General features: G+C 37.8%; 5 protein-coding genes across 10 annotated transcripts; 4 read left to right on the top strand and 1 right to left on the bottom strand.

Moving 5' to 3' along the window:
• Positions 1–1466: 1466 nt before the first annotated feature.
• On the top strand, positions 1467–2355 carry LOC105690499 (protein lethal(2)essential for life-like). The gene has a single exon (XM_012408292.3). It carries the CDS (start codon positions 1594–1596, stop codon positions 2092–2094), a length of 501 nt encoding a protein of 166 aa, XP_012263715.1. The 5' UTR covers positions 1467–1593; the 3' UTR covers positions 2095–2355.
• Positions 2356–3123: 768 nt separating this feature from the next.
• Positions 3124–9065, top strand: LOC105690638 (ceramide transfer protein). 2 transcript variants are annotated; one of them, XM_012408620.3, is made up of 8 exons: positions 3124–3641; positions 3785–3904; positions 4099–4336; positions 4443–4729; positions 6682–6849; positions 6945–7376; positions 7460–7592; positions 7708–9065. In XM_012408620.3, the coding sequence occupies exons 1-8, from the start codon at positions 3405–3407 to the stop codon at positions 7833–7835; spliced, it is 1743 nt and encodes a 580-aa protein (XP_012264043.1). In that variant the 5' UTR covers positions 3124–3404; the 3' UTR covers positions 7836–9065. The 2 variants fall into 2 exon arrangements, with proteins under 2 accessions (XP_012264043.1, XP_020710668.1); XM_020855009.2 differs by lacking the exons at positions 3124–3641; positions 3785–3904; positions 4099–4336; positions 4443–4729 and adding an exon at positions 5351–5979.
• A 200-nt stretch (positions 9066–9265) lies between these two features.
• On the top strand, positions 9266–10821 carry LOC105690643 (peroxisomal membrane protein 11B). Its single transcript, XM_012408627.3, has 3 exons — positions 9266–9496; positions 9584–9699; positions 9818–10821. Exons 1-3 carry the CDS (start codon positions 9441–9443, stop codon positions 10345–10347), a joined length of 702 nt encoding a protein of 233 aa, XP_012264050.2. The 5' UTR covers positions 9266–9440; the 3' UTR covers positions 10348–10821.
• Positions 10822–10949: 128 nt separating this feature from the next.
• On the bottom strand, positions 10950–13633 carry LOC105690642 (ciliogenesis and planar polarity effector 2-like). Of its 5 annotated transcripts, none has more exons than XM_048656463.1 (5): positions 13204–13633; positions 12040–12291; positions 11632–11921; positions 11403–11539; positions 10950–11326 (listed from the first exon to the last, which is right to left on the bottom strand). In XM_048656463.1, the coding sequence occupies exons 2-5, from the start codon at positions 12137–12139 to the stop codon at positions 11119–11121; spliced, it is 735 nt and encodes a 244-aa protein (XP_048512420.1). In that variant the 5' UTR covers positions 12140–12291; positions 13204–13633; the 3' UTR covers positions 10950–11118. The 5 variants fall into 5 exon arrangements, with proteins under 5 accessions (XP_048512420.1, XP_012264049.1, XP_048512421.1 ...); XM_012408626.3 differs by lacking the exon at positions 13204–13633 and adding an exon at positions 13082–13190; XM_048656464.1 differs by lacking the exon at positions 13204–13633 and adding an exon at positions 13082–13190 and having other exon boundaries at positions 11632–11855.
• On the top strand, positions 12746–17863 carry LOC105690641 (non-lysosomal glucosylceramidase). Its single transcript, XM_012408625.3, has 14 exons — positions 12746–13106; positions 13731–13819; positions 13913–14093; positions 14166–14449; positions 14554–14790; positions 14864–14993; positions 15095–15340; positions 15416–15660; positions 15734–15888; positions 15962–16065; positions 16143–16285; positions 16548–16654; positions 17338–17529; positions 17592–17863. Exons 1-14 carry the CDS (start codon positions 12898–12900, stop codon positions 17781–17783), a joined length of 2514 nt encoding a protein of 837 aa, XP_012264048.2. The 5' UTR covers positions 12746–12897; the 3' UTR covers positions 17784–17863.
• The last annotated feature ends 566 nt before the right edge of the window (positions 17864–18429 follow it).

The raw sequence follows: 18429 nt of genomic DNA, 5'->3' as shown, positions 1-18429 counted from the left end.
GCGTAATAAGTGTAATTATCGCATAATGGTATTGAAAACATCTAAAGAGACGCGTGCGTGGGACGTGAATGTATTATTCGCATATTTTACGTACGTTCGAATGCAGATATTGTCAGAAACATGTGTTGAAATTGTTTTGAATTTGAGAGAATTTTCATAATTTCATAACCAGCACGAATGAACATTGCGTTTAACGTAAGTAGATGCCAAGCTCTAGGGCGATGACACCGGACGTGTAATTGTTGCAGCAAGAAGTGATAGAATACGATCTGTATTACATCGGTATACATGCTATTCGAACTACAGCAAATATGTAGGAGGAATTTGAATAATATAAATGAGAATGAGAATCGGTGCATCCAACCTGAGAGTCGTTGAACCGCAGTTCATAATACGGTACAGACTGATCAAAATAATTAATTGCTAAGCGCAGGTGTTTCTTATTTTTGTTCTTTGGTGCCTTTTCCTATAACTCCTCTTCTTATTCAAGGGGGAGCACAGAAATAAGACTTATTTTCCATTCATCTGCTTAACAACAAATGCCTCGAAAGTGATATTTAAAAAAAAAAACCCGAACGTTGTGTCCTGTACTGATTATTAAGAAGTATATAAGTTCATTAATTTATTAGGAAGCTGCCAGTAATAAGAAGCTTCGACAATTTCGAAAATTGACAAAACATCAGAGTAGACATTTGATTTTTGTACAACTTGCGTGCGATGCATGCTGATATACGAGAAATATGACGAGTCTTTTAAAAACTTTCTGTTTGAGATATCGATGTTTGCAATTGGGTTTTGCAATAAAAAAGTACTTAAGATCATTTCTAGCTAATAATCTCAATTTTTAAAGAAATTTAGTCACGAGGTTGACGCAGAAAGAAGACGGAATGACAATTGCTCAATCGTCGTTCGCTCCTGTGTGAGAGCGCGCATCCCGAATTTGAATTCGAATGGTTATTTTCAAACGACGAAAATCCACCACAGTTAAAAATGATTGATATAATGATTTATACTTATTCTTCGTCAATTGTACAACAAAATTATACTTTGAGATCCTTGAGCCGTTATGAGTAATTTTTCTACAATTAGCCTGACAGCGGAATTCGATTGCGTTGAATCCGGATTTAAAGATCACGTATATAATTACTCGTACGTAGCTATGATTCGTCTGTATGCAGCAGCTGCAGCAGGTGTAGCAGATTAGAATGAGCGAATAATTTTTGTTTGGCAATCACGAATGAAGATATCGTAATTAGTCATTGAAATACTTTTGTTTTAAAAATAGAACTGTCACATCCGTGATTGAATTTATTAATATACCGGCTAAAGATGTACTCTATATTTATAAATAATGAATCGCTTAGTGGTTCGATACCGAGGATAGTTTAAGAGTTGCCAGCACATCCGGTCCACGCAATATTACCCGCTAAATTCGGTTGGTCTTGATTCAATATAAAAGGGAGAGCCGATTGTGTTGTCGTCAGTCAATTATCAAAATCGAATCCTCCCCAATCAAAAGCTCTACCGCTTCACAGCAGTGCTTAATAAATAAATAAAGTCATCTGTTGATAAAATTCAAGTAAACCAGTAAAAATGGCTCTGCTACCGTCTATCTTCTGTGAACTCCTATCCGACATCGAGAAGCCTCTTCATCTTCTGGAACATCATTTTTGCCCGAACTTGGGTAAAACTGAGGTATTGTCTGCGACGCCCAACTGTGTTCACGTTCACTACAAACCGAATCCACCAAAGCCAGTGGCAAAACCAGTGTGCTGCCCGCCTCCGAAACCCATATGTTGCCCACTTCAAACAACTTTTGAGCTCACCATTGACATGCAACAATACTCAATCAACGAAATCCACGTTTCTACTGTCGGAAATGTTATCGTCGTGGAAGCGAAACACGAAGAAAAATGCGGAGATCAACTTGTTACCAGGGAATTCCTCCGACGCTGCACATTGCCTGAACAAAACGACGTAACTAAAGTTCAAGCTTGCCTATCGGCTGATGGAGTTTTGAAAATTACGGCCCCGAAGAAGGCACCGTGCTGCAAACCTGGCGAAAGAATCATTCCGGTTTGCTGCAAATCTTAAGTACCTATATGGGGATGAATTTAATGAAATAACATGCTATGAATTTCCATTTTGGTTTTTTTGGTCGTTTCAATGTTCGACATACGCAATTTTCATTTTCACGAAATTTTCATTCAGTTTCATGAAACAAAGATGCAAGGCTTCGATGCAATAAATTATGGTAAAATTAGCGATGTCTCATGTGATTCATTTTTTTGCAGATGAAGAATTGTATGATAACTGAATATGTGTATAAATATAATCGACTTCAAGTAACTATCATTTCATTTTTGTACATCCTTATTTATACCTACCAGCATACTCATAAGTATGCATGTGTGTACCAACCATGTATGTGGCCAAGTTTTTTCTGCACAAGACGGAAGTCGTCCTCGTTTGAAATTAGCATCGCAAATGCTTTGGATCGACAAGCATTGACTTAACATAAGGAGAACTTACGATTAGTATTTAACATTAGCCCGCAGGGAAATTCTAAACCCTGACGAAAAAATTTCTTTTTCAAGTTCCAGAGGACCATACCAGCTCAATAAGTAACTCGCAGTCTAAAACTTCCCTCTTGAGATGGAGTTTTATTTCATTAGTGAAATGAAAATCAATCAAGGACCTGTGAAAATGTCCATATCTGTAATGGAATGTATAGGGGGCTGTTATTGAACTCGATTTATAGAAAATAAAAGAACCAAAATACGCTAATGCTAATTAAAAATTCAAAACATTGTGGATTATCGAACGATACATGTGTCGTTTCATCGTTCGTCAGTCAATGCGTTCATGTCTACCGCATCTTCCAGTAAAAGATACGTAGTTTGAATGTTCCGCGTTACTTGAGGCCGACAAATGTTGAAATGTTGAAAGCAGTTTTCAACATTAGACCGGTACCGCCATCCTTGTCATGATGCTGAAAGCTTGGATAATCCATTTCACTGATATACTCTTAATTGTATTCACACACAGTACATAGTCGTGTCGTAACGGTACATAGACACGACACATTACTTCACAGACGTAGCTACACATGAATATTCTTTGCAGGCACCGTCCATTGTAGACCTTGCTTTAATAATACCGTTGAGATGGTAATACGTCGAAAAGCTGGGCAAGTGTAAAAAATTGTTAGATATCAGCTGCGTAGTGGGAAGTTCTTCATAGTGGGTTGGTGATGTGATAAATAAGTAATGCAATGTCAACGCAACGTCTACCTTTACAAATATGGACGATCAAATGACATGTAAAAAGTCCCTCAAGTTTTATTGAATGATCAGGCTTGAGGTAAATGTTCACCTGAATTGCGACCATTTTTAACATTTAAAATGGCCGATGAAAAAGTCATCACTCACCACTACAGCGAAGAAGAGGAAGACGAGGAATCAGATGGTGTTGTTGTGCCAGAGTTACAAGGGATATTATCTAAATGGACGAACTACATTCATGGGTGGCAGTCACGTTTTATTGTGCTAAAAGATGGGACCCTTTCGTATTACAAATCTGAACAAGACAGTGGTTTTGGCTGTCGAGGTTCCATCAGCCTTTATAAAGCTATGATCAAGGTATACGAGATGCAATCCCTTCTTTATTATCTTGACATAATTCATGTTAAGGGATTTAATGTCTTTGGTGCAAGACCATTAAATTATGCTTTACATTGACCAGAACATTGATTTGCAATGATTGTTCTTTCATCTCTGCATAGGCACATGAGTTTGATGAATGCAGATTTGACGTATCTGTTAACGACTGTCTTGTTTGGTATTTAAGAGCCAATAGCCCTGAGGAGAAACAACGATGGGTCGATGTTTTAAAGTCTTATAAGGTAATGTGTAAACATGAGTATTTAATTGTAACAAGATGTCTCAGCAATTCTCTGGACTATTATGTTTACTATAGCCTTTAGTGCCTGTCTATCAACATAAGGCCTGATTAGACTTGATTTTGTTTGTATCTTATAATGTTTAAATTTTCAAATCAGATGCTAATCCTTACCGTTACCACTTTTTGTTTGGTCAGGCTGAATCTGGATATGGTAGTGAAAACAGCTTGAAACGTCATGGCAGTGCAGTTTCCCTCACCTCAAATACTCAGTCCACAGCCAGTGGTGGAAGTTTCAGTAAACGAGGCCTTCGAGGGCTAAAGGAGAAGCTTGCAGAAATGGAAACATTTAAAAATATCCTTGTCCAGCAGACTGATACATTGCAGAAATATTTTGATAACTGCGCTGATGGAACAAAAATTGCACCAGTAAAAGGTCAGCGTAATGACATATTATATCAGTTAAATGAGGGATGAATACCATAACAATTGTCACCAGTTGATCGTCACAATGTTTTTCAAATCCCGTCACCTCATTGCAGAAGATGTAGTAGACTTGGCATTTGATCCAGCTGAACAGTCAGTGGACTTTAAGGGGGAAGCTATTACGTTTAAAGCTACTAGTGAAGGAGTCCTAGCAACTCTTCAACATTGCCTAGAGCTGATGACACAGAGAGAGGATGCGTGGCGTCGAAGATGGGAGAGAGAAGTTGAGAAACGAAGGAAAGTTGAAGAGCTCTACTACAAAGCTGTGAAGGAACAGGTTCAGGCATCCCGAGAAGATTTCTCAAGGCCCCGCGTACTTATACATGGAGGACCCGATTATGAGGTAAGAGTTTCACCAGAAGTTATCTCGTTATTATTTTTAGTAGTACCTAGATTTTGCAAGTTATATTAGTTCAATGTAGATTGATTTTCAAAATTGGGTATTACCTGCAATTTTCTATGGTGGATTTTTGAAGTGTCGCACTATTCTTGACAATACATTCTTGACCTGCAATATCAGACTGAATGGTGGAAATTACGCACTCCCCATCAAAGTGTGTCAAATTAATGTCCCAACCTCTTGCTCCACTCATTTATATGTATGTAGAGAAAACAGCCTTTGCTATCTCATGTGAATACTAATTATCTTGTGTCATTGTTTTGGATTACGATGTGTTGGAATTATTTGTGTTACTGAAACGAATGTTCGAATTTCGTATTCATACTGATGAGTCCCCCTATTTATAAAAAATAAATCGATACCGTGATTAGTATTTTGTTTACTGTATTCAGATATTTTTCAAATTGTTTTCAAAAGAAATTATCTTCACACTGACATATCGTTTCCCTGTGATAATTACCTTAGCCACCATGATGATAAAGAGGATTTTCAGAAGGAAATGCAAAGAAATGCAAGGTCATAAATCGGTGAATTCAGAAAACGAAATGCAAGAATTGAACGTTTATCATATAAGTTCAATTCGTCATGTAAGTTTCAGTTTACTGAATTATGATTCCGACTGTGCCTCTGTCTTTTTTAGTTAGCCTAAATTCGCAAATCTTTGAACAAAAAGGTCAGCTAAAGGAGTGGAATGCCTTGACCTATTTAGATTGAACTTATTAGACCCTATCCCTATTCTAATCATCTGCTCACTAATCAGGCTTATCAATTTGCCAGGGAAAATCATTGAACAGTGGGTGATTGCATATCGAACATGTGAAAATTGATAATTGATAGATCTCTAGGGATTTGCAAGCGAATATTAGCTCTTTGATAAAAAAAAGCAGCTTGTAGTATGTGTCATAATTTATAGGTAATGCCATTAAATATTACATCATTGGATGCTAACAATAAGAGTCACGTTCATTCAATACATGCGCAATGCGAAGTCATAAGCTTCATAGCAGTTAGTCAATTACTCGTGACTCAGTCCACCTTGATGCATCAGGCTCAGTGGACGCCAAAAGTTTGGAAGAGGCAGTTCATTTTAAATCGTGCGTAGTTTTCATCAGAGATAGATTTTTTTACTACAAGTTTCTGAATATCAACTAAGAAAAATGGGCAAAATGAAAATAAAGACTAAATTCTTCAGAGTGAGTCATAAGTAAAATAAAATAGAAAAATTCAAACAGCTGTGACCCGCTTTTTTTGACAGATATTAAATGGAAACGTACGCATCACCTGTTTTCACCTCTCGATATTAAACAAGTAACTCCATATTTAACGATATTATACCATATCACATTTCCACGTTGAATGACTGGACTTTGTTTTACCGACATTGTAGCATGAACAGTGATAAGAATATATATGTATATATGTACTATCTTTTTTTTTCTTCCAACTATTGCATACGAGCTTGCTCAACAAGTTTATCAACAAAATTATTTTTAATTGGAGCTTCAGTTGGATTATTCTCAGTTTGAGTGTAATATCTTGCGAATTCTGATGGCCAAGTTAGTATGTCTGAATGAGATCGTGTTTCTGTGTAGTTTGAATTTAAAGTAAACCTGATCGGTTGTAGTTCATCTCTAGTGGGCATATTGAGTATTAAGTCGAGTTTGACTTGTGATCGTAAATACACGGTACAGTGTATCCAAGGTCAGAGATAGGAGTTATCAAACAATATATGATGGTTTGTAAATGACAAGAGAAAAAAGACTTTCTCACAACAGTTGGTATGGCTTTAGTCAGCATGGATATCTCCTAATAGTTTTCCTAATTTTTCGAAGACATAATACAGTTGTAGCTTGATTCAATTAAAAACCATGAAATTTATCACATCTGATCAACAGGAAGGTCCTCATAGTACGTTGTGTGACGAGGAATTTTACGATGCTGTGGAAACAGGCTTGGACAAAATTGATGAAGAGAATCAATTGCGAGATAGGTTGAAACAGAAAGTAGTCTCCATTCCTACTAGCCCAACGACTCCAGCTGCAAAGCACAGACTTTGGCCAGAGGTACAACATATTGAGCTCGATCTGATTTAGTGTATCATATTGAAACGTTTGCTTTTTTCGTCCAATGAATTGGGTGTTAACTAATTGGTTTATAGATCGACAAAGTATCTACCGAACAATTGCATTACGCAAGACTTGGGATTGGAGGAGCTGGTGGTTGGCAGTTGTTTGCTGAGGATGGAGATATGCGTATGTACAGACGCGAGGAGGAGGCAGATGGTCTTGTTGTGGACCCCCTAAAGGCTTGCCATGTCGTGAAAGGAGTAACCGGGCACGAAGTTTGCAACATATTCTTCAGTCCGGAATACAGGAGTGGGTGGGAAGCAACCTTGGAAGATATGACGGTAGTTGAAAAAATTTCCGAAGATACCTTAGTCTTCTTACAAACGCACAAACGGATATGGCCGGCCAGTCAAAGAGATGCTCTATTCTGGTCACATATGCGGAGAGTTTCTGATGACCAGGATCCAGATGCACTGGATTTATGGATCGTTTGTAATCACAGCACTGAATACAGTGAATACCCAGTAAGAATTACTACTTTTCTCTCAGAGCAATCAAAGAAAATCTCGATATTCTTCTCTCTTGTACCTTTTTTTTTTGTTTACAGCCAAATTCAGGAAAGTGTGTTCGAGTTTACCTGACGGTTTGTTTAGTTTGCCAAACGTTTATAGACCCACCAAAAGAAGATAATGCGATCACTCGGGACGATATCACGTGTAAGATCACCTACTGTTCTGTTGGTGAGTAAGTTTTGCTTGTTTTTCGAATAAATCCACGGACCAATTTACATAAAGCTTTCGAAGCTGTAGCATCGATGTGATTTTTTCCACGGTTTTGAAATGATGTTCATTTCAGTTAACCCCGGTGGTTGGGCTCCAGCATCGGTACTTCGAGCGGTTTACAAACGAGAGTACCCGAAATTCTTGAAGCGATTCACTAGTTACTGTATCGACCAATGTAAAAACAAGCCAATCATCTTTTGAGCCACTGACCCGGTGAAAGTTTGAATTATTTTCCATCAGCCTGGATGTGATACGACCATAATTGAATAAACAAAAATTAACAATTCTAATTAAAAATAAACTTAAGATCCTTCCGATTTGTACATCTAAAATAAAAGAAAAAACTTAAACGAAAAAAAACCCGGTAAAAACAAAGTGTGGTTCATGTTAATCAAACATCTTACTACTGGCAATGGCTAATTATTACTTTGCTACTAAATGCAAATGGTACCAAAATTTATAACTCTGCGTGATAACTACACAACGCAAGTAAGTCGAATTCTCTGTTAAGATCCATTTTTATGTTATAAACGATTCAATTTTGATTTTTCATTTCAATATTAATTCCTATTTTTTTATCAATTCCTATTTTTCTTTCATTTTCTAAATATCGTACATGCATTTGATTTGATTTAAAGGTTTGTGCTCTGTACGTTACATCATTTGAACAGTCACAAACCTTTTAGTTTCAAATTATAAGGTATAAGAGAATAAACTTTGAAAACCTCTGGGTGTTTGAGAAGACGTCGAGTTCGCACAAGCTATTCTGTGGTCTTAACATTTATTATTTCTTCTTACTCTGCCCAGTGGTACGGAGTAGCTGTCAAAGTTCGCGTTTTCCATCTTATTGATTTTTTTAAACCTGATACATTGTACTAAACGGTCTTAGTGAACTTTTATTTTTGGGGCTAGTACATAAGAAAAGCTTCACAGGGCTGAAAAAAAATATAATATCGTTTTGTGCAGAAAGTAACTCAAATAATTTTGAGGCAAGGGAAGAAAAATGAAATCCCTGCGAGAAGTAAAAGAAAGCTCAATCAAAAATGACAATTTGCTTCCCTTAATTTAACCCTTCTTATGCATTATTTGAGAATTTCTCATCAAGTACCGTATCCATACTTATTAACCAAACTTAGATATTGTCCAATTGTACAAATTTAAACTCACAAACACAATTAATAATTATTGACAACTATTAATTATAATCAAATCATTGATGAAATCTAGCAGAAGAAATGTATGTCAGTAAAAGTGATCATATTTTCATTTATGTACTACATGTAAAGAAATGGTAATAATAATAATGATGATATTGATGAAGTGTATTTGTTGATGCGTACAAGAGAATATGAAAATGAATTATTATGAAAAATAACAATATGATTGATTAAAGACTGTTATGGTATAAATATTAAAATGATTGAAAAGAAATCCGTTCAACAATGATTGATTCCCTATGCATCAAACTTATTGAAAGAAATTATCAATTTAGAAATTGGCTTGCCTTGGTCATGTTGATGTGAACAAATGTCACTTGCGTTAGCAGGTGGTTGGCATCCGCGCCTCTGCGAGCCAAGTGTGAAAAGAAACCGCCGTAGGTATTTCAGAATCTCACCGCGTTTGGAATTCGACAGGGAGGGGATTTTGTAGATGGTATGAAAATGGGTCACGTGAGTGATATTTATCAAACACGGTCGTGATATCAAATATTAGTTGTCACAGGGTCGCTAAAATCTTGATTGGCAATTCAATTATCTAAATCAACGATTTTTCTTGTGATTCAGTACGTTCGAAACACTTCGGAAGATGGATACAATACTTAAACTAAACAATCAGACTGCGGGGAGGGATAAAGTTATAAGGTTATGGTTATCTTTGTTTGGAAATAACATAATACTTTTATTCTGTTATTCCGGCTTATAATTTTGGTTGAATGAATATTTTTCCAGGTTACTCCAGTATGGTAGCAGAGCGAGCTGGTATTTCTGCCAAAATGGGGAGAGGACCAGGCAGAGTATAGACATTTTGAAGAGCCTTGAATACACATTTAGTTCCTTCAGAAAACGTTAGTCATTCCCTTGGTTGTTCTCTTCTGGCAACGATTTAATCAAAATTCTTGTCAACAAAAAGCTGAACCTAGTCACACATTCATCTCAAATATCTCCAACTTCTTTTTTCGATAGTACTCCGCCTTGGAAGATGTTTGGATTTGCTCTACTCAGCTTTGTCTGCAATGAAATATCCCAACTTAGTAGTCAGGGTGACCCTAACTTTGTCAAAAATAGCCAGCGCTCTATTCCTACTGGCTGACCATATAATCTGGGTGGGTCGAGCTGGTATTTGTCAAGTGAACGTGGACAAATGGAGTCAAATATCAAACAAATATTGGCTGATGGCAATTGTTATGAATCTGGTGCGAGATGTTTACGAAATATACCAGATAATGAAACAAGAAGCTGCTGGGTTACGACTGCGCACATCGGGGAAATTCAAATCTCACTTATCTCATCAAATACAAGCACTTTGCTGTGTTAAAAATCATACAGACGTTTGGGTTGACACCGTTAAAAATAGCTGCGACCTTTTTATACCGCTCACCTCACTTGGATACACCAAACTTAATCCTGGGATAATTGGTTTACTTGGACTTCTTTCCTCTATAGCAGGAATTTACAGTTTGATACATCCACTGGCTAAATTAAGTCCTGCGTGACCAGGCAACAGAAGAATTGTGATTTTAAGTTCTCGTTTATTTCTTATTGTAAGCCATTCATAGTTTTGGACTTCAGTGTTACGATACTGGTTTTGCTTCTGTGTATATAAATCGCACGAGAGTTGTGAACGAAACTCCGGGAGTTTGGTCTACTTTGTAACATTCCGTTTTTGTATTCTCCTTAAATCTTGTATTCGTATTCAATGTATAATTTAAGTATGTACATACATTAACATTAATTATTAGGTATGTGATAATTCGAATTTCAATTTGGTGATATTTTATGCGATAGATTAAATCAGAGATCAATAAGATTAGGATAAGGGGACTTTGTCATGTGGACTTATCTGTGTAGGTTGATGAATAAAAATCAAAAAAATCTAGTGGATTAAGGTGCGCGTGTGTAAAATTTACTCATAACTAATATTAAGTTTGTGAAAAATCTGCAAATATACACATAACGTATCGAACTTAGCACTATTTTTTCGTGAATACACAGTATTTTGAGTTTTTGAAGATTAACATGCACTCATTTTATCATATCGAGATTTTATTATGAGAATTAACTAGTAAAGCAGTGGGACGACAACTCGTACTCATCGTTAGTTCTATGACCTTATTTTTACGGTCTTCATTAACGACGATCACGTACAGTTTATTTGAACTTGACTATATTATGTTATAAAGAATATAAATTACTCATAGGACGGAAATTATAACCAGAAATGGTGAGCTGAAATATATTCACATTTTATACTCTCTGGTTCTAACTTACACCTGTACAACTTGCTTAGATATGAATTCTTGATCTCTATCCCAAAGTGCAGAACATATCCAGTTCAACTGATAAGAACAATCGAATATTTCTGGTCGTGTAACAGATTTGTTCGTATCGATTCTGATTACTTTCACTTTCCATTTTTCTTCAAACTCTTTTACTTGAGCGTCGGAAACAGGCAGCGTCGACCAAACTTTATATCTGAGTGAAGGAAAGTTGAAATATTTTCGTTCAATTATTCCAAAGTGTTCGTCGATAATTATTTTTGATTTATTACCTCGTTCCCACGACGATGCTCGCGGGCTTCGCTTGTATCGCTGCCATTGAATTCATCATTTGCGGTAATTCGCTAAAAGATGTTGCGTCTTCGAAAGAAAATACGGAGCAGATCGCGTCGGCTTTATCTTTACACATCTGAAAATCGAACTCATTTTAAAAATGGTTCAATCGATTTGCAGTCTTATTATTTTGGATATAGCTTCTCGATTATGGTATACGCTACGCACGGGAAGGATATGGCTATACTTTTTGATACTATTTTCAGACGCGTCCCAAAATTGTAGTTTAAACAAGACTACTTTATCCCATATTTTAACTGGCCAGAAAATGGTCGTTCTTTTAATCCCATTGGTTTCCAAGTAAGTTGCTGATCCATTTGAATTTGATGACGATCCTTTCGTAATTCCAGCTAGGCGTGATACTACTGAAGTTTTTCCAACTCCAGATTTACCTGCCATAAATATTTTATAAGACACCTCTTCGATCGAAGAAGATACAGGAGGCCTCTCCAGTAATCCTGAATAAAATTTTACTGAATATAGAAAACCTCGAATTTTCGAACATACCTATTGTTTTATCTTAAGGGTTGTTCATAGGATATAATTATATTGTACGTATTATATATAATAATGTACCATAAAATCTTCTGTTGTTTGTAGAACGAACATAGAAATGATGAAGCAATGACTCTCCTTCGGCAGAGCTAAGCCAATCCATTTTTATTGCATTATTCATTTTATCGCAGATGCCCGCCTTTGCATTCGTTTCAAAAGTAGAACTATCGATGTTTCGATAGAGCTATTTGTATACTTGTACGTAGAAATGTAGACTAAATTTGGATTCTCAGAATTTTCCAGGCATTTTTGTAGTACCCTTGACCGAAGATCCTGTAACACGGAGATGAATTCGTTGGTACGGAGCAGTGGTATCTCGGATCACGATTCTTGGCCGTTTTTGAAATTGATATGAATCTTTCATGAGTCAAATATCTGATTAACTCATCACCCTACAGCGAACAGTGATCGATGATTCATGCGTTTATTTTTGATAAACGTATTCAATCTTTTATACGATGTATAAGTATTACACGTATATTATTCACCGGACCGACGAATAGGTGCAAGTGTTAGGAAGTCGCCCTGATATTGCAGTCTGATTTTTTCCGTATGAATAACGTAGACCTTTCAAATTCCTTGTTTTATTCTAATGTTAAGTTGCATACATTTGGGATTTTTCTGGCCAAACTAATGGCGATAATCAACCCAAGAGCTGACGATAATACTTCGGTCACTCGGAATTCTCCGCTCCCGCTATGCTTTTATCTCATCAATATTTGATTTTTAGTGCCTTGACCAGTAACATTAATAGCTGGACATCGTCTGTAGGCAGTGTAAAATCCGCTTTGGATCGAGTGCTGCGTTTTGTACTTTTCTATACATACAATATTATAAGATAAGATATAATCTTCGGAATAAAGCACATCCAAAACTGTCATGGATGTCAGCGTCGAACCGGGCCTGTTACCTGCGAAGGTTTCGAACGCAGGTAAAAGTGACGAAGTGTTTCATGACCGGTCGGCTAACAGGGTGGTGTCTAAATATGGTTTTAAAGTGAAATTGGATCACAAATTCCCAGAAAAATGGAGGCAAATGACTACCGTACGCCCAAAGCAGATACCTCAGTTATTCCCTCTCGCTATGAGGTAAGTTACGGAGCACCGAATAGATTACAACACTCAACGACGTTGTAGAATAAAATTTTACCGTTCATAGTGGGTAATGGATTATCTATTGATCTACCTCATGATTTTACCATCCTTCTCTCCTATCTTCTCCTCTCTTTGTCTTGCAAACACCTTACGGAGCATCAAACTCCGCGCAACCTTACATACGTCCATTAAATAGTATACATTTGAAGCGTGGCGGGAAAACTTGGATTATCGTTTCAAAAACTGCCAAAATAGTGCAGCGATGCGATGAGAAAATTCTGTGAAAAATTCTGTGAATTTTCTTGAAAATTTTCACAGATGTGGATAAAAGAAGGCTTCCATACATGAAATGGCCTATCGGCTACTCTCCAAATCCATTTCCAGTTCAATTTCCTAAAAATGGAATACTTTTTTTAACATGACTTTCAAGAAACAGACTAGGTTGAAAAAACACGACAAATATGCTACAAATTTCAAAGTCATCATTTTTCTACCCGGTTACACGATTCCTCAGCCGCATTGCGATCCGAAGGCGTTAGGGTGCTTAAAAAGTTAAAAACCTGACCAGGTCGTACCTGATCTGTAAAATGACCTGTTATGCTTCAATTCATTTTTCAGGTATCTTTTATATTACAAAAAGATAACGGGTCAAGGTCGTCTACCATTGATGGACTACGTACACGCGCAAAACGGCAGACAAATTTACGGTAAAAATAAATAATTCCACTAACGAGTACGTGGCCAATAATTAGGATTGTTGAGTTGAAATTTTCCATCGTTTCGTGTCAATTTATCCTCAGGTGTTCCGATCGGGGGATTAGGCGGTGGTTCGATAAATCGTGGTTTCAAAGGAGAATTTTGTAGATACGCATTGCGCCCCGGTATTTACGAATACAAGTCAATCCTCGCTAATCAATTCATTCTGACAATTCAAGACAGTACCGGTGGGACGATTTATCACCAAGTGTTATCCACCGAGAGGTAATTACACGGCGATGATCTTAATTAATCGAGCTAAAATTGGAGCTTAAATCCATTACGGGTTCATCATAGGAATCCGAAACATCTGAAATCTTGGAAATGGGGTTTCGATGGCTCTAAAGCGACGTATACAGGACTATTTCCACGTGCTTGGACGACCTACGATATCGATGAACACAACGTTAAATTAATCTGTCGTCAAGTATCGCCAATAATTCCCAATAATTACAAAGACAGTTCTTTACCTTGCGCAGTCTTCATATGGGAGATTGAAAACAATTCTGATAAAGAACTCAGCGTCAGTATCACCTTCACTTTTAAAAATGGAACTGGAAACAAGTCCCACGACAAAGAAGGTATAATTTTCTATCGGTATATCGCGTTATTGTTACTTGTTTCATGCAGACAAGAATTTTTCGTCGCTGCACTCGAAATTTTCACAAACCTTGGCAATTCACAGGCGAAAAATGGACGGAACATTTCGATTCCGAAGAAACAGGTGTTTCGGGCGTAATGATTCACCAGAAACTTTACGAGATGCCGTGTACTTATGGAATAAGTGGAAGATCGAAGGACGGGGTAAAAGTGACGCGTACATTGAGCTTTGATCCTGCGGGAAAGGGTGATCAAATTTGGGAAGACCTCGAAACCGACGGAAGGCTGGACGAGAAGGCCATTAAAACTTCACCGAGAACGAGTAAGTGGTGAATAATTAATGCATATATCGGCAGAATGATCTCGGAGCATTTACCTTACCTATGTATTTTCAGACGGCCCAATCGCTGCGGCAGTTTCATCCCGAGTATTTCTAAAGGCTAACGAATCGAAAGATCTTGAATTTGCGTTGGTTTGGGACATGCCGAAAATTCACTTTCGTAACAAAATGCGAGAATACATGAGGTGCTTGTCGGGGAAAAAAATAAATAAAGTTAAACCGTGCGACTAGTTATAAATGGAGATGGTGTAACAGTACTAGCGGTCACTCGTGATGCATTTTTTAGGTACTATACGAAATATTTCCACGATTCGGAGCGATCAGTTGCTCCCGAGATATCGAGTTACGCATTGTCCACCTACCAATCATGGGAAAGTGAAATCGTCGATTGGCAAAGAGAAGTTTTGGACGATCCCGATTTACCGGAATGGTATAAAAGTGCTCTTTTCAATGAATTGTACTACGTAGTCGACGGGGGAACTATTTGGGTGCGCGAAGAAGAATCTGACGATTTTCCTAGCACAGATCCGAGGTGTGGCGATCGAGCGTTCGAGAATTTATTTCCACTTCGCATCGTCTTGTCTTTTATTTTGGATATTTTTTTCAGAAAGGAATACGGGCGTTTCGCTTATCTCGAAGGACAGGAATATCGCATGTATAACACCTACGACGTCCACTTTTACGCTTCTTTTGCTCTCGCTCAATTATGGCCTAGGCTTCAGGAAGGTATTCAGCACGAATTTCATCACTCTGTAAATATGGAGAACCCCGATGTATGGGCTACCCTATACGCTGGTGAAAAACAGTTGAGAAAAAAGAAGGGATCCATACCCCACGATCTCGGGGACCCAGGTCGGTTGAAAATGCGGGCTCGTAATATAAGACTAAAAAAAAAACATTGTTAATATTATTTCACTTCGAACAGACGAGGAGCCGTTTGCACTGATAAACGCTTATCCAATTCACGACGTCTCCGAATGGCGAGATCTGAATCCGAAATACGTAGTGAGCTGTTACAGAGACTATAAATTCTTCGAAAACGATGAATTTTTGAAAAATTTATGGCCGACGATCAAACAGGTACGACAAATAGTAAACGAACATCGGTTTTTATCGAAAAAAAAAATCTTTGAGCTATCGCTAAAATTTTAAGGTCATGGACCTTACTCATGAATGGGACAAGGATGGAGACGGTCTGATAGAAAACTCAGGATTTCCCGACCAGACATTCGACAGTTGGGTGATGCAGGGGCCTAGGTGATGAAGGAATTTTTTGTTTTTATGAGCTCTGTGTTCACGAATTTATGTGTATTAATTTATGTGTTCAATCTCAGCGCTTATTGCGGCGGTCTTTGGCTGGCAGCTTTGAAATGTGCTTCTAAAATAGCTGAGATTCTCGGACACGATCAAGATTCCAAAAGGTACTCCGAAGTACTCGAAAGAGGGAAACATGCATACCAAGAGAAATTATGGAACGGTACGTACGTAATGTGAAGCATTTTGATTAGTCAACAATATAGATCTCGACAGGGCACTGAAAACACGTAGCTAAAGGCGAAATGGATATGAAAAGGAAGATGGAAATTGTACAGTCGTAGTCTCTCACTTACTTTTGCCTTTTACTCTTCACTTTTTTCCCATCCGCATTTGCTTATCCACCGATTTAATGTCAAATTTATAGCCCGTGGCGCATGGATAAATTTTATCAAAATAAGATGAGAGATTTCTTTACTTCGCAGGTCAGTATTACAATTTTGACGGCAGCAATAAAGGATATTCCAAGTCCATTATGAGCGATCAACTTTGCGGTCATTGGTTTTTACGAGCCTCTGGTTTTGCACATGATGTAAGTATACATATGGAGTCGTTTGACAAAAAAATTCTGTACGATGGTTTCCGTGAAGCATTGTCTCGTATCCAACGATCATTTTAAATCTACCGTTACATCGTATCATGTTTGGGCCAATGTTACGTATACGAATTGCGTAAGTACCGCTGATATAATGGAGTCTGCGAAGGATCGCGAGATATTTACGTCTGCATAGATATGTACATTATACATAGTCTAAATTGAGCCTATTTATAGTTATCGGTTTATTACTAAATTGCATCGGTGAATTGAATGGTCGCGATAAAGCCAAATCGGAAGTGGGCTACTACGTGTATTTCCATGCAAAGTCGGTAATCAGTGGTTTTGGGAAGCCACACGATGTACGGCATCGCATTTGCTTTTATGGGTTTTGACGTGCGGGGCACGTTGCGGCGTTCGCAATGTTCCTACTGCCGCCGTTGTTGCTGTCGCACTTCACATTATACCACCATACCCACTCACGTCACATACTCCACCCCTCTATAAACTGGGGATGCAAACAACTATCGGTATATCTTCACGCGATTATACACGCAGTTTGATCCGATGGTTTAACACGATTGCGGCGACTCTGAATAAACGCCGCATACGCGATTCGCTGAAAATTGCATAAATTTCTTCAAAAATCATACAATTCTACCGATCGTATTTCAACGCAGGTTTTTCCCGAGGACAGAGTCAAGACTACGTTGAAAACAATATACGACAACAACGTGATGAAGTACAAGAATGGTATGCAGGGTGCCGTCAACGGATTCAAACCAAACGGTGGCATCGACACCGTAACTATACAGAGCGAGGAAATGTGGACAGGCGTTACTTACGGCTTGGCAGCTCTCATGATTCACGAGGTGAATACATCGAAGGTTTGAAAACATTCAATTTTGATCAATTTGTTGCGTGTTCTCAACAGGGGATGACGGAAATGGGATTCAAAACTGCGGAGGGCGTCTACAGAACGATATACGAAAAAATCGGCATGGGTTTTGAGACTCCTGAAGCATTATACGAAAACAAAGGCTACAGAGCAATCGGGTACATGAGGCCACTTGCCATTTGGGGGATGCAGCATGCCTGGCGCGCACATAAAAAAAGGGCAACTTGAAATAAAAATTCTTAGACTATTTCTGTGCAATTATGTAGATGTGATAACGAACAAATATAAATGAATACGTAAGCGAAAAACGAGAAGCAACTTTATTTCCCTTTCGTTACTCTCCATTTTGTGTTTAACCAGAAATATAAAATCGTAAAACCAATCCAGAGCTGAATTCAAGTATATTCAACCCATTTCCTGCAATGGGGTTGAAATTAATGATTCCATATGGCATGAAATATTGAATATTCACCCTATTCTACCTCACGAATTAAACATCTTTGGTAAACATCTCAGTTCATCTATTTAACGTAGGAAGGTTGTTTCCATTGAAGTTTGAGAGACATTAACTCAGTTAATTTGTTGAATAATTGAGATGCCCGATCTAATCGAGTATGCAGCTAGTGGAGAGGTGTAAGCACCCGACTAATAAATAATTACCAAAATCCCGTGGCGACTTACTCTGGCGGGGATTCAGGGCCTAATTTTATCTTCTAGCTACTCGCTTTCGAATGAATAATAAAACCTAACTCTCCCTCTTCTAGCTGAAGGTGTCCACCGCAGATGTTTGCGGACTACCGTTTGCGGCAACCGCCTCACTAAATTTAATCATTTATCATATTTATTGTTACCGGCACGCTATGCCATTTTCCTA

The sequence above is a fragment of the Athalia rosae genome, chromosome 6 (assembly GCF_917208135.1).
Source record: "Athalia rosae chromosome 6, iyAthRosa1.1, whole genome shotgun sequence".
Classification (NCBI taxonomy): Eukaryota; Metazoa; Arthropoda; class Insecta; order Hymenoptera; family Athaliidae; genus Athalia; species Athalia rosae.
The sequence above is the reverse complement of the archived record's forward strand: the minus strand, read 5'-3'. Positions and strand labels throughout refer to the sequence as shown.

What these genes read in the sequence shown, in the direction of transcription:
- LOC105690642 (XM_048656463.1), bottom strand. Translation starts at nt 12,139, where the DNA reads ATGAATAATGCAATAAAAATGGATTGGCTTAGCTCTGCCGAAGGAGAG. An exon ending in AAACAACAGAAGATTTTATG is followed by an intron (nt 11,922 to 12,039) that starts GTACATTATTAT and finishes AATTTTATTCAG; the next exon opens with GATTACTGGAGAGGCCTCCT. An exon ending in AGTATAGCCATATCCTTCCC is followed by an intron (nt 11,540 to 11,631) that starts GTGCGTAGCGTA and finishes TTCGATTTTCAG; the next exon opens with ATGTGTAAAGATAAAGCCGA.
- LOC105690638 (XM_012408620.3), top strand. Translation starts at nt 3,405, where the DNA reads ATGGCCGATGAAAAAGTCATCACTCACCACTACAGCGAAGAAGAGGAA. An exon ending in AGCACAGACTTTGGCCAGAG is followed by an intron (nt 6,850 to 6,944) that starts GTACAACATATT and finishes ATTGGTTTATAG; the next exon opens with ATCGACAAAGTATCTACCGA. An exon ending in GATCACCTACTGTTCTGTTG is followed by an intron (nt 7,593 to 7,707) that starts GTGAGTAAGTTT and finishes TGTTCATTTCAG; the next exon opens with TTAACCCCGGTGGTTGGGCT.
- LOC105690643 (XM_012408627.3), top strand. Translation starts at nt 9,441, where the DNA reads ATGGATACAATACTTAAACTAAACAATCAGACTGCGGGGAGGGATAAA. An exon ending in GGGAGGGATAAAGTTATAAG is followed by an intron (nt 9,497 to 9,583) that starts GTTATGGTTATC and finishes ATATTTTTCCAG; the next exon opens with GTTACTCCAGTATGGTAGCA. An exon ending in ATTTAGTTCCTTCAGAAAAC is followed by an intron (nt 9,700 to 9,817) that starts GTTAGTCATTCC and finishes TTTTTTCGATAG; the next exon opens with TACTCCGCCTTGGAAGATGT.
- LOC105690499 (XM_012408292.3), top strand. Translation starts at nt 1,594, where the DNA reads ATGGCTCTGCTACCGTCTATCTTCTGTGAACTCCTATCCGACATCGAG.
- LOC105690641 (XM_012408625.3), top strand. Translation starts at nt 12,898, where the DNA reads ATGGATGTCAGCGTCGAACCGGGCCTGTTACCTGCGAAGGTTTCGAAC. An exon ending in TTATTCCCTCTCGCTATGAG is followed by an intron (nt 13,107 to 13,730) that starts GTAAGTTACGGA and finishes TTCATTTTTCAG; the next exon opens with GTATCTTTTATATTACAAAA. An exon ending in CAGCTCTCATGATTCACGAG is followed by an intron (nt 17,530 to 17,591) that starts GTGAATACATCG and finishes TGTTCTCAACAG; the next exon opens with GGGATGACGGAAATGGGATT.